General features: G+C 42.7%; 1 protein-coding gene across 1 annotated transcript in view; it reads left to right on the forward strand.

Annotated features, from left to right (window-relative positions):
* IQGAP1 (IQ motif containing GTPase activating protein 1) overlaps nt 1-12,106 on the forward strand; it is a 74,716-nt gene that overhangs the window by 50,931 nt on the left and 11,679 nt on the right. Inside the window, exons 20-31 of the mRNA XM_075100947.1 lie at nt 730-813; nt 912-983; nt 1,076-1,145; nt 1,630-1,838; nt 2,723-2,878; nt 3,027-3,190; nt 6,265-6,489; nt 7,759-7,899; nt 7,993-8,077; nt 10,359-10,591; nt 11,368-11,500; nt 11,859-11,961. Coding sequence (XP_074957048.1) covers nt 730-813; nt 912-983; nt 1,076-1,145; nt 1,630-1,838; nt 2,723-2,878; nt 3,027-3,190; nt 6,265-6,489; nt 7,759-7,899; nt 7,993-8,077; nt 10,359-10,591; nt 11,368-11,500; nt 11,859-11,961 — 1,675 coding nt within the window. The remainder of the gene's footprint in view (nt 1-729; nt 814-911; nt 984-1,075; nt 1,146-1,629; nt 1,839-2,722; nt 2,879-3,026; nt 3,191-6,264; nt 6,490-7,758; nt 7,900-7,992; nt 8,078-10,358; nt 10,592-11,367; nt 11,501-11,858; nt 11,962-12,106) is intronic.

Consider the following 12,106-nt stretch of genomic DNA (forward strand, 5'->3'; position numbering starts at 1 on the left):
CAGGGATTTGGAGGATTGAGGACCTGAAAGAGATGGTGGGATGATTCAGCATGCAGTTGGGCGCATTTACAGGAGAACAATGAAAAAAATAATTCTCTCATGTTGTAACTGATAAGTGTGCAAATGGAATAGACTCTTTGCACACTATTACGACTTTGTTATTTGAGAAGTATATGTGTTCTTTTTTCTGCCTAAGCAGCACATGCTCTGCGTGCGTATTTGGGCGGGGAGGGGGGAACCACACCAAAAAAACCCCAAACCCACAACAAAATCCCTAAAACCACTCCCAGCTCATTAAAATGACACTCTCTCCCTTTAAGTGTAGTCCAACCCCTTGCCCAGCTTCTGTTCCAAGTATTGTTAGCAGTGAGTCTGCTCTGAAGCCTTATAATATTACATCACTGTTCTTGCCAGGAGCAGCATCTAACGCGTGATCCTTGTGTGGAACAGTTTCTGTCATCCTGACTGTTTAGCTATATCCTTGATCTTTAACTGGGCTTCAGAAGGCCCAGTCTCTTCACAGGGTAATTTCAAATCTCTCATGATTACAGTCGGTGAAATAGTTAATGCTTCACATTGTTTATCTCTTCATAAAATAAGCATGTCCCCCTCACATTTTACTTGGCCAAAAGGGAAGTCGGAAGCTGAGGAGCAGAAAGAAGCTCAGATTTGTCATTACTTTTCTTCAATTAGAAAAGTGAAGTCAGTGCACCTGTTTTCTGTTTTCAGTCCCAGTGGCGTGGCTACAAGCAGAGGAAGGCATATCAAATCCGTTTGGATTACCTGCGAGCACAAAAGGACCAAGTAGTGAAGGTAGTGAAGGCTCCCTGCTGACTTCTTTGGTAAACATTTTGGGTAGCGAACTTTGTAGGAAAGGTTTTTATCTGAGTGTCTTGGTTACCCTTCTATAGATTCAGTCAATGACGAGGATGTATCAAGCCAGAAGACGTTACAGAGATCGCCTGCAGTATTTCAGAAACCATGTAAGAGACGATCTTGTTAAATGAATTCAGTACCTGACTTTTGTACTCCTTCCAGGAGGTCAAGTGCCCTTTTTTTTTTTTTTTAACCCTAGATAAATGATGTTATAAAAATTCAAGCCTTTATCCGAGCAAACAAAGCACGAGAAGACTACAAAACCCTCAGTAAGTATTTCCAAGAGGATAAAACTGATGTGCCTTGAATCTCTCTTTTCAAGAGATGCTGCTAGTGTGATCTATAACATCAAGACGGTTTTGAAGGGTGATTGGGGTGAAGTTGGTAGGGCAGTGTGGAGAGTAGGTCCTTCTTGAGGCCAAAGGAAAGCTTCCACTTCAAGAACTGAAGGAACCTCAGCTTAAAGAACTTAAGGAAAAATTCCAGCTGTTGCTTTTGCTGCTGAAAAATAGAACCATAGCTTTGCAGTTAACTTTGGTGATGTGGACTACCCTAGGCTGATATTGACGTCATTCTTTACTGTTTGGTTCTCTCGTGATTTAATCAAAGCAAGAAATCAAAAATGTCAGAAGCTGTTTAGACATAGTGGTGCTGACTTGATTCTGGCTGCTTCTTGATGTTCTGTTTAAACATAGGTAAGGTATGTTTTTACTTCTGTTTCCCATCCCCTGATGTTTTCTTGCCTATTTTTAGTTAATGCTGAAAACCCACCTATGGCTGTGGTTCGGAAATTTGTCCACTTGCTCGATCAGAGTGACCAAGATTTTCAGGAGGAGCTTGAGCTGATGAAACTGCGTGAGGAAGTTGTAACCTTGATCCGATCCAATCAGCAACTGGAAAATGACCTCAATCTCATGGACATAAAAATTGGGCTGCTAGTGAAAAACAAAATTACATTGCAGGTAGGAAATGTGCTGATGGGAGACCAGCTACAGATTGAACTGAGCCCAGTGGTAGTTAGCATGGTTTGCTCCTGGCGACCTGATGCTAAAAAAGACAAAGAAACACCAGACTATCTTGACCTAATGAATGCAGCAGATTGTCTGTTTGAAGTCTTTGAGACTCTGTTTTGTTTCTCCTTTGTGATTAAACAAATGACATGCCGCAAGCTTGCAGCGAGGGGGGTGAGTTCAGAAGCAGGAGACATGCTTGTGCCACTTGGTGTTTGTTGGTTAATGGAGGCCTCCTCTATCACTTGGCTGATGTGATTAATTTCACACACAAAAAAAATCCCTTGCTGATACAGCGTTGCCTTTTCTTAGAGCTGAAGTTCTCGTCAGCTTTTCATTTGGTCCTGGATGGCATGACACTAGGCTCCTCCGAGTGTAAAAATATAAATTGGTGTAGTGAAATGGATCTCGGGAGGAGGCTTTGGCTTTCGGGCTGGTGCCTGCAAGGAAAAGCACCATTGTTGTTTGGAGTATGTAGAGGTAGTGAGCTAGCTGAGTATGAAATAGGATTTTTGAGTCTCAAGCCCAATTTAAAAAGGAAGACATTGCCAAGCATCTTCAGGATGCTAGCAGCTCTGATAGTTATTGCTGCCAAGAGTGAGTAACCCTTCTAGGGTTTCGGACAAATTCAGGAAGTCAGGGACAAAGCAGAACACGTACTTCCAGTCAGAGAAATTGCTGCCGTAGGAAATAATGCTTCACTTTAATAGCCCCAGGCATACCTTGACCCTGCCTTTCCATGTACAAGAGAAGTGGTCTCTCAGATGCAATTGTGTTCTGATATTGCCTGTTATAAAGTACTTAGAGTGGAATATGTCCCTATTCTTTCTTTCCAGGATGTTGTTTCTCACAGCAAAAAACTTACCAAGAAGAACAAGGAACAGCTCTCTGACATGATGATGCTGAACAAACAAAAGGGAGGTTTGAAAGCTTTGAGCAAAGAGAAGAGGGAGAAGCTGGAAGCTTATCAGCATCTGTTCTACTTACTTCAGGTAGGCAGCTTCTAACACTGCTCAGTAACCTTGGGTCATAGATGCTTATACATCTTTGCTTATGCATTGTAGTTTTGAGTCACCGTAGTTCTTAGTGACACTGGCCTGTGTGGACAGGCACACAGAGTAATTTTCCTTGTTGTTATAGACAAACCCAACCTACTTGGCCAAGCTGATTTTTCAGATGCCTCAAAACAAATCCACAAAGTTCATGGATTCTGTCATCTTCACGCTGTATAACTATGCATCCAATCAAAGAGAGGAATACCTGTTGTTGCGGCTTTTCCAAACAGCGTTGCAGGAAGAGATCAAGTACGTGATAGCATATGGCACATTCTTGCTGTTGAATGAGTTTTCGCCGTTTCTTTAATTGAGGCAATTTTCACGTTATGTCCCATGATAATATGCAGATAAAGCTAAACTGTTCCTTCGTTGTCCTCTTCCTATTTCATATCTGTTCTTAACGTAGCCTATAAAGGAAGGGTCAAGCATGTCCATTGAGGATGAAGGCTTTTCACTTCAGTCAAGATTTCACTGCTCAAAGCGGCAGTGACTTCTAATCTGATGCAAAATCATCCTGAAATACAGTCTAATCTCAATTCTCCAGTGTCTGGTTATAAAGACCTCCAACAAACTGCAAACTTGGGCTTTACAAGCCAGGGAGGGAGCTAATGCTAAGCCCTCTGGATTCCCAAAAGCTGAGGAGGAGGCTGAAGCCAAGAGACTGTGGTGTAGGAGGCATTTCTATTTACTGGCCTTGTTAGGGACTCTGGCTGTCCTCAGGCATGTTTTGTTTGATCACTTGGGCCTTAGGAGCTCAGTGTTACATGACTTTTGGTTTTTTACAATGCAGAGCTGCACAGCTTACACACAGAAATATACACACAGAATTGCATAGGTTGTAAAAGACCTTTAAAATCATCGAGTCCAATCGTACACCTAAGACTGCCAGTTCACCACTAAGCCACTTGCCTAAGCACCGCATCCAAACGCCTTTTAAATATCTCCAGGGATGGCATCTCAATGACTTCCCTGGGCAGCCTGTTCCTATCCCTGACAGCTCTCTCATTAGTATTTCCTAATATCCAATCTAAACCTCCCCTGGCGCAGCCTGAAGCCATTTCTTCTCATGCTATCGCTCACTACTTACGAGAAGAGACCAACACCCACCTCGCTACAACCTCCTTTCAGGTAGCTGTAGGAAGCGGTAAGGTCTCCCCTCAGCCTCCTCTTCTCCGGACTGAACAACCCCGGTTCTCTCAGCCGCTCCTCATCAGACTTGTTCTCTAGACCCTTCACCAGCTTCGCTACTCTTCTTTGCCCACGCTCCAGTACCTCAATGTCCTTCTTGTCCTGAGGGGCCCAAAACTGAACACAGTATTCAGGGTGCAGCCTCACCAGTACCAAGTACGGGGCCACGAGCACTTACTTCCCTACTCCTGCTGGCCACAGTATTGCTTGTACAAGCCAGGATGCTGTTGGCCTTCTTGGCTACCTGGGCACACTGCTGGCTCATGTTCAGCTGGCTGTCAACCAGCACCCCCGGGTCCTTCACCGCCACACAGCTTTCCAGCCATTCTTCCCCAAGCCTGTAGCGTTGCATGGCCTTGTTGTGACCCAATGGCAGGACCTGGCACTTGGCCTTGTTAAACCCCATGCAACTGACCTCGGCCCATCGATCCAGCCTGTCCAGATACCTCTGCAGAGCCTTCCTTACCCTCAAGCAGATCAGCACTCCTGCCCACCTCAGTGACACCTGCAAACTTGCTGAGGGCGCGCTCGATACCTTCATCCAGATCATTGATGAAGACATTGAACAGAACTGGCCCCAACACTGAGCCCTGGGGAACCCTGCTTGTGACCAGCTGCCAACTGGATTTAGCTCCATCACCACAACTCTCTGGGCCTGGCCATCCAGCCAGTGTTTTACCCGGCCAAGAGTACACCTCTCCAAGTCATGAGCAGCCAGCTTCTCTAGGGCTGTGTGATGGCGCTCAGGATGAGCTGCTCCATAGCCTTTCCTGGCACCGAGGTCAGGCTGATAGGCCTGTGGTTCCCTGGATCCTCTTTCCAGCCCTTCTTGTAGATGGGCATCACATTTGCTAATCTCCAGTCAGCTGGGAGCTCCCCAGTTAGCCAAGATTGCTGGTAAAGGACGGCAAGTGGCTTGGTGAGCAGTCCCGTCAGTACCTCTTGGGTGGATCTCATCTGGCCCCATAGACACGTGTGTCTAGGTGGTATAGTGGGTTGCTAACCATTTCCCCTTGGATTATGGGGGCTCTGTTTTGCTCCCTGTCTTCCAGCTCAGGGTGCCGGGTACACCAGGAACAACTGGTCTTACTATTAAAGACTGAGGCAAAGGCGGCATTTAGTACCTCAGCCTTTTCCTCAGCCGTTGTCACTATGTTTCCCCCTGCTCCCAACAAAGGCTGGAGAGTCTCCTTAGCCCTCCTTTTGCTGCTAACCTATTTCTAGAAGTATTTTTTTTTATTCTCTTCTATGGCAGTAGCCAGCTTAAGCTCTAGGTGGGCTTTGGCCCTTCTAATTTTCTCCCTTCATAACCTCGCTACCCCTTCTTCCAAAGGTCATAAACTCTGGTATGTTGGTGTTTTTTCTGGGTTTTTTTGTCTCTCTCCCCCCCCCCCCCCCCCCCCAAGTTCCAGCCAAAGCTCCCTGTTCAGCCAGGCCAGTCTTTTTCCCCACTGGCTCATCTTTCGGCTCATGGGAGTGGCCTGCTGTTGCACCTTTAAGGCTCCCTCCTTGAAGAATGTCCAGCCTTCCTGGACTCCTTTGCCCTTCAGGAGTGCCTCCCAAGGGACTCGGTTGATCAGTCTCCTAAACAGGCTAAAGTGTGCCCTCCGGAAGTCCAAGGTGGCAGTTCTGCTGAATTCCAATTCATGCTTGGAATAGTAGTCCAGGGAAATGTAGACACTTTGTTCTCTGCCGCTGTATTTTACATAGCAGTATACTAGGAGTGGCTTTTGTTGTCGATTGCTTGTTTTCTTATTTTAAATATTGGAATAAATCCACAGTTCTTTTTCTTCTCTACATAGAACTTGCTCTGTTTCCTTTGTATTTTTGAATTGTGCTCTCAAATAGAATGTACGGTTGGATTTGCATTAATTGTCATCGAGATGAATACTGGCAAGTTGCATTGGGATTCCCAAACAAGAGTCATAAGTTTCTTGCCTCATCTCTCTTGAAGTGTTCCAGTATTGTTCTTACACAGTGTTATAGTTAATTGCCATATCGAGATTTTAGTACAAGTCCATCATCTGTTTCGTTAGGGTAATGATCTTTAAAAGTTTGGTTTATGCCAAGACATGTATCTAAAGACGACAGAATTTTGTGTACCTGATAGTTCATGTAGATTCTTTCTTCTTCAGATCAAAAGTAGACCAAATACAGGAAATCGTGACTGGGAATCCTACTGTTATTAAAATGGTGGTAAGTTTCAACCGTGGTGCCCGTGGTCAGAATGCCCTGAGGCAGATCCTGGGACCGGTTGTGAAGGAAATCATCGATGACAAATCACTCAATATCAAAACTGATCCGGTGGATATTTACAAGTCTTGGGTTAACCAGATGGAGTCTCAAACTGGCGAGGCCAGGTATGAGAACTGTTACTACTGTGGTTTTCTAAACGTTTCTTGGCTGCTTTGTACTGCTTGGTTAATCAATTCAGACCATCCTTGGCTTCACTGCATGCTTCTTTCCACCTGATACTGGCTTTTCCATCTCCTCAAGATAGCTTTCATCTGAGAATTCTGAAGATGATGTTCTGGTGATGGTGCAGAGTGTACTGAAAGGGAATCCCATTAGGAGATGGAAGAAGAAATGTGCTTTGGTGTTTGCCTATGTTGACTTGATAATTAGCTATGAGGTGCCCTCTAACCTAAAAGAAATAATGCTAAGAAAAAGTATTTGGGAATTGGTCTCTGTTCAAGTCATCTATAGCCTGTACAAACTTAGGTACTATTTGCAAGCCAACAAAACCTCTTTTGCTGGAGGAGAAGCACAACACTGCCGTTCTTTTAGTCCTAACATCTTTCTAATTAATATCAGCCACTGATGACAACCGGATTGTGCTAGAAGGTTTTGTGTCATTCTGGTTTCTTCCAGTGCATGTGATGGGCTAGAACTTGAGGTTTCTATTGTGGTGCTTCGTTGTGTTTTGGTTTGGCTTTTATTTGTTTTAAAACATACTTTAAAAACAAAAAAAAGAAAAAGAAAAAACTCTGCAGATGAGTGAGTTTCCCCATTCAAAGCCATCTGCAGTCATATATCTTGCTGTACGCCTGGTTCAAAATTCTGGACCTCTTAAAAATGCAGGCAAAGATGGGTATCCAGTTCCTTCCCTTTACATGAGATTTAGGAGATGCTTTTATGAATTATCTGTCTTACTGTCTGGAAGACCATGCAGTAATTTCAGCTGATGGAGAAAACATAATTACTCCTTTGGCACTGCTTCCCACCAGTAGTATGTTACATCGATTTTATGGATACTGTTCTAGATTCTGGCTTGGGTCAAAGCTTTTATCATCTTAACATTCAAGTGTGTAGCTTGCTTTTTCACCAGTTTATTTGCAGCCTGAAGTACTTCTACATGTCACAGATGGCACATTTTTGTCTAGTGGTGACAAAAATGTACAGTTTTGAGCTACCTGGGCTGCCTCTCACAGTGGCCGTTGCAAGGGAGAATAGAGGAAGTAAAAGCAAGAAGTCTTCAGCTCTTCTGGTGTCTGAAAGGTTAACTGAAGGCAACATACAGCTCTTGGCAGCCAAGCAAATATAAGCTTGTTTCTGTGTTGAGCTAGAAATTCTTGAAATATAATAGCCTGAGGAATACTCACCTTCACATGTTTGACTTTTTCAAATAGCAAACTGCCGTATGATGTTACACCTGAACAAGCTCTAAATCACGAAGAGGTGAGGACGCGCCTGGATGCCTCAATCAGAAACATGAGGACAGTGACAGACAAGTTCCTGTCTGCCATTGTTAGTTCAGTGGACAAAATCCCGTGAGTCTGGTGTACCACAGTATTATCCCTGAGAGGGCGTTGGTGGGTTCGTGCTTGCAGCAGTCTCATTTGTCCCTTTTCTTTCTCTCCAAGTTATGGAATGCGTTTCATTGCCAAGGTACTAAAAGACTCCTTGCATGAGAAGTTTCCTGATGCTGGCGAGGATGAGCTTCTGAAGGTGAGGATGTCAACACCTTTGTAAATCATTGTCAGCCAAACTGACTGTGGCAAGCACATATCATTCTTCTCCTTCGGGTGTATGTGTGGAGAGGAGTGCATGTAAACCTATATAAAGCTTATTTATTTACCTCTGTGGACAGATGATTTTTCACGTTGGGCTTTTGATTTTTAGCTTCATGTACGTAGCCTGAGATGTAATACATTGTTAAGAAGGAGGTATCTTATTGCTTCTGTTTTGGTTTTGGTATCTTAGGCATTTGGTCCTTTAGGTTTCTTGACTTGGAGTACTCTTGCTCTCCTAGAAGTTAAACCTTGGTTTTGCTGGTATGATCACAGCTAGCTGCTCCTTCTTTAAAGGGACAATGTCAAATTAAAAAGTCTGTATGCAAAATTCTGATATTCCTAATTCCCCTATCTAATGCTCTAGGACATTTTGACATCAACACGTGGAGAGTCACTTTCCGTGGTGTTTAGTCAGTTTTGTATGTTGCATTTCAGTAGGTCTGGAGAACTAAAATGATCCCAATAGTAGGCACTATCAGGTGACTATAGCTTTGGGGTTTTCACTGAAATTTCTTGGATTTTATGGCTTTCGCTAATTGTGAAGGCCTTTATGTCTGTGAATGCTTTGCTTGTTAATAAAACAAAGTTTGGATCTTTAGAATACTTGACAAGGTCTCTTTAAACTTCTCTGCCTCTGCTTCATTACAAAATAATTACCAATCTGAATGCTGTTTTCTTCTCTCTTCTAGTTCTGTGCTTTCCCATTCTGAGACATCGATTCTTTCTAAGCAGGTGAATTAATTTCTTCCATCTGTAAATTTAGGTGGAAAACTGCGGTTTTCAGTAATCCTCGTGGAAACAATGTAACTGTCCACGTGAAAGTCAAACTGCAGTTGTGTGCAATGACCACTTGTAGATATTTTCTTTTTTTTAAGCAAACAAAGCTACCCTTATAATACACTGTATTTCTCCCCCCTCAAGTTTAAAAGTTATTAATACAGTTTCTTTCACAGATGTGTTTTCTTATTACTGGTGGTAAACAGCTTTGACTGTTGTCATCTCACGTTGTAATCCAGGGGCTTGCGTGGAACAGTTGTCAAAAACGTGACCTCACTGAAAGCAGTTCATAATTTCTGGGGCCGTGCCGCAACGGCTGGATTTTTTTTTCCTCTCTGTTTTCAGCTGTTTGTTCAGACCCTGTTCTCTTCTGAGCATTTAAGTCATGTGGCAAGCAGGGGAAGCCAAAATTCAGTGACCTGGCCCTCTGCAAATCTCTGTGAACCATCAGAAAATACTAGAGCATGCAGTGTGAGAACTATGGCTTTGCATCAGCATGTTGGGTTAATTCCTTTTAATTGCTGGAATTACTTTTGGCAAAACGCCAAATACAGGTTAGAAGTGTATTTGTGAGCATATAGATAATGTGATATTTTTATTTTTGGTTCCTTAAGCTTTATTGCTGCTCACATTTGACTAGATAAATTGGATTTCGAAGCATCAAATGCCATTCGCCTTCTGTATTTCTGATTTTCTTACCTCTGGATTAAGTGGTTTCTCAGTTACTCTCGCTAGCTTTTAACTGGGAGTCTGTGCCTGAAAATGTTGCTAGCTTATTGAAGAATTATTCTGAAAGAAAAAAGGGCTCTGGAGAAGAAATGGAAAGTAGTTTCCTCAGTTTAGCTCCTTAGTGTGCCATGCTTCCTCACCATTTTTGCTTCAATGGAGATGGCGGCCGATTCTGCACGCTTCTCTCAGAATTAGCTCTTGTTCCATATTGAAACTGCATTACTGGGTTGCTCTATACCATGATCACTCTGCCTTCTGTTAGACTAACTCAATTACGTTTAATTCTCCTGATAGATTGTCTCATGCTTATATGAGTAGTCCATTGGTAACTTTTAATATCTCCTGTCTGTACACTTTTAGAAGTTAAAATTTTAAATCTTTATGCATAGGAATATCTGCTGCTCTATTGTCCTGTGACTAGTATTGCTCAGTCTTCCCTGTGTGTTGACTGTCCTGTTGCATCTTAATGAGTTGGGTGGGGGTTTTGTTGTTTTGTTTTGTGGTTTTTTGGTTTGTTTGTTTTCCCTGTAGAGTCTTTGAGATAGTTTGTGCTTGTATACAGCAGCACAGCAGAACCTTTATCTTGGAAGGGACCTCTGGCTTACAAGAAAATAATTTATCAAAGCACAGCAGAGTAGTTTCAATAAAATTCACTTGGGTCCTATACCATTGTTTCTTGATGTGTTTCTTCTCTACTCAACTTTTCCCAGATTGTTGGCAACCTACTCTATTATCGCTACATGAATCCAGCCATTGTCGCACCAGATGCGTTTGACATCATTGATCTTTCAGCTGGAGGTCAGCTGACCACAGATCAACGCAGAAACCTTGGTTCCATTGCAAAGATGTTGCAGCATGCTGCATCTAATAAGATGTTCATGGGAGACAATGCGCACCTAAGCATCATTAATGAATACCTATTGCAGTCATACCAGAAATTCAGGTAGAACACCTTAGCTAATCAAGTTGCGAAGTTTGGCGGAGGGTGACAGTGCAAGTAGAAAGGGATAATGATAAATTTTGAATATGGTAAGTTCCATCTCTGTCAAATATGCAGTCTGTTGAAAATAAGAGGTTGCACTCCAGACTGCCAATAGCATGAGTGGCAATGGCAGATAAAATATGTATCTGGAACTGATGAGCAGTACATTGTATGTTGATGAGATTGCGAAGTTGAGTATTTTGACTTAGGAGTTTCCAGAATAAAGGTTGCTTTTGCACGTGTTTACTGTGATACTTTGGATGTGGACAACTAGAACGGACATAGTCCCACAGGAACCCTGGCTCCGCATGAAAACCCAGTGGTGCTGAGGGATAAAGCAGGTTGGCATTTAGCTGTTCGTATAGTTGAAGTAAGCTTTTGGTCAAGAATCGTCATCTGATACCTCTTGTGTTTTGAAAGAAAGAAAACCAGGGATTGCTGGGAGCAAGGGATGTTACTGGAGTGGAGACAGGAGGATGTGTGAACAAGGTCATAGGAGCCATAGACCAGTCCTGTGAATGCTAAAAATGCGTCAGTGTCAACATGGCCAATATCAATAATCGAATTTACTAGGTTACTTCTGATGTGTTAAACTAAAGCTGACAAACTGTAGTATGGTGTAATGTACCATAGTTTAAAGAAGAGAGAGTATACTTGGGATTATCATGGGGAGTTAACGCTCTTGATACATCACGTGACTCTGCGTCACACTGATTCTTCTCTTCTCTTTTCTGAAGACGTTTTTTCCAGGCTGCCTGTGAGGTTCCTGAATTGCAGGATAAATTTAATATTGACGAATATTCTGACTTGGTGACTCTCACTAAACCAGTTATTTATATTTCTATTGGTGAAATCATCAATACGCACACTGTAAGTATACATTGGTCACAGTTGCTCCTTATAAGCAGCGCTTACAAAGACAATGCTGCTTCTGGCTGAAACACAAAGTTACCAAATACAAGGCTGAAAGTTGTCTTTTGATTGTAGTGTGCGAGAGCTTGTCAATTTGCAGAATTAAGTCATTTGCTGTGGCTTCTCTAAGATTTTTCTTGTTTTTGAAAGTATTTGAGTATGTGATAATGGCACGGCTTTGAATGTTGATATTGCTGCTTTGGAGTTCAGCGAAGTAAGATCTTTTTCTAGAAGATAACAGCTCCGAGTAATGTAATTTTACCGTCTAGAAGAGGATGTACAATTAACAACATAAATGTTCTTTCTGTTCATCTAGTTGCTCTTAGACCATCAAGATGCAATTGCTCCTGAGCACAATGATCCAATTCATGAGCTACTGGACGATCTCGGAGAAGTTCCTACAATTGAGTCCTTAATAGGTGGTCTAGTTTATTGTACTTAAGAAATGTGATATTGCCTTAAATGATTTTAAGTGCAGTAAAGAAGCTGTCTAAGGAATCATTGCAGGTCATTCGGGAGGACGCACTCTAAAAAGCAGCAGCAGATATGTTCTGGTGTATTCTC

This window comes from Phalacrocorax aristotelis, chromosome 7, assembly GCF_949628215.1.
Source record: "Phalacrocorax aristotelis chromosome 7, bGulAri2.1, whole genome shotgun sequence".
In the NCBI taxonomy this organism is placed as follows: domain Eukaryota; kingdom Metazoa; phylum Chordata; class Aves; order Suliformes; family Phalacrocoracidae; genus Phalacrocorax; species Phalacrocorax aristotelis.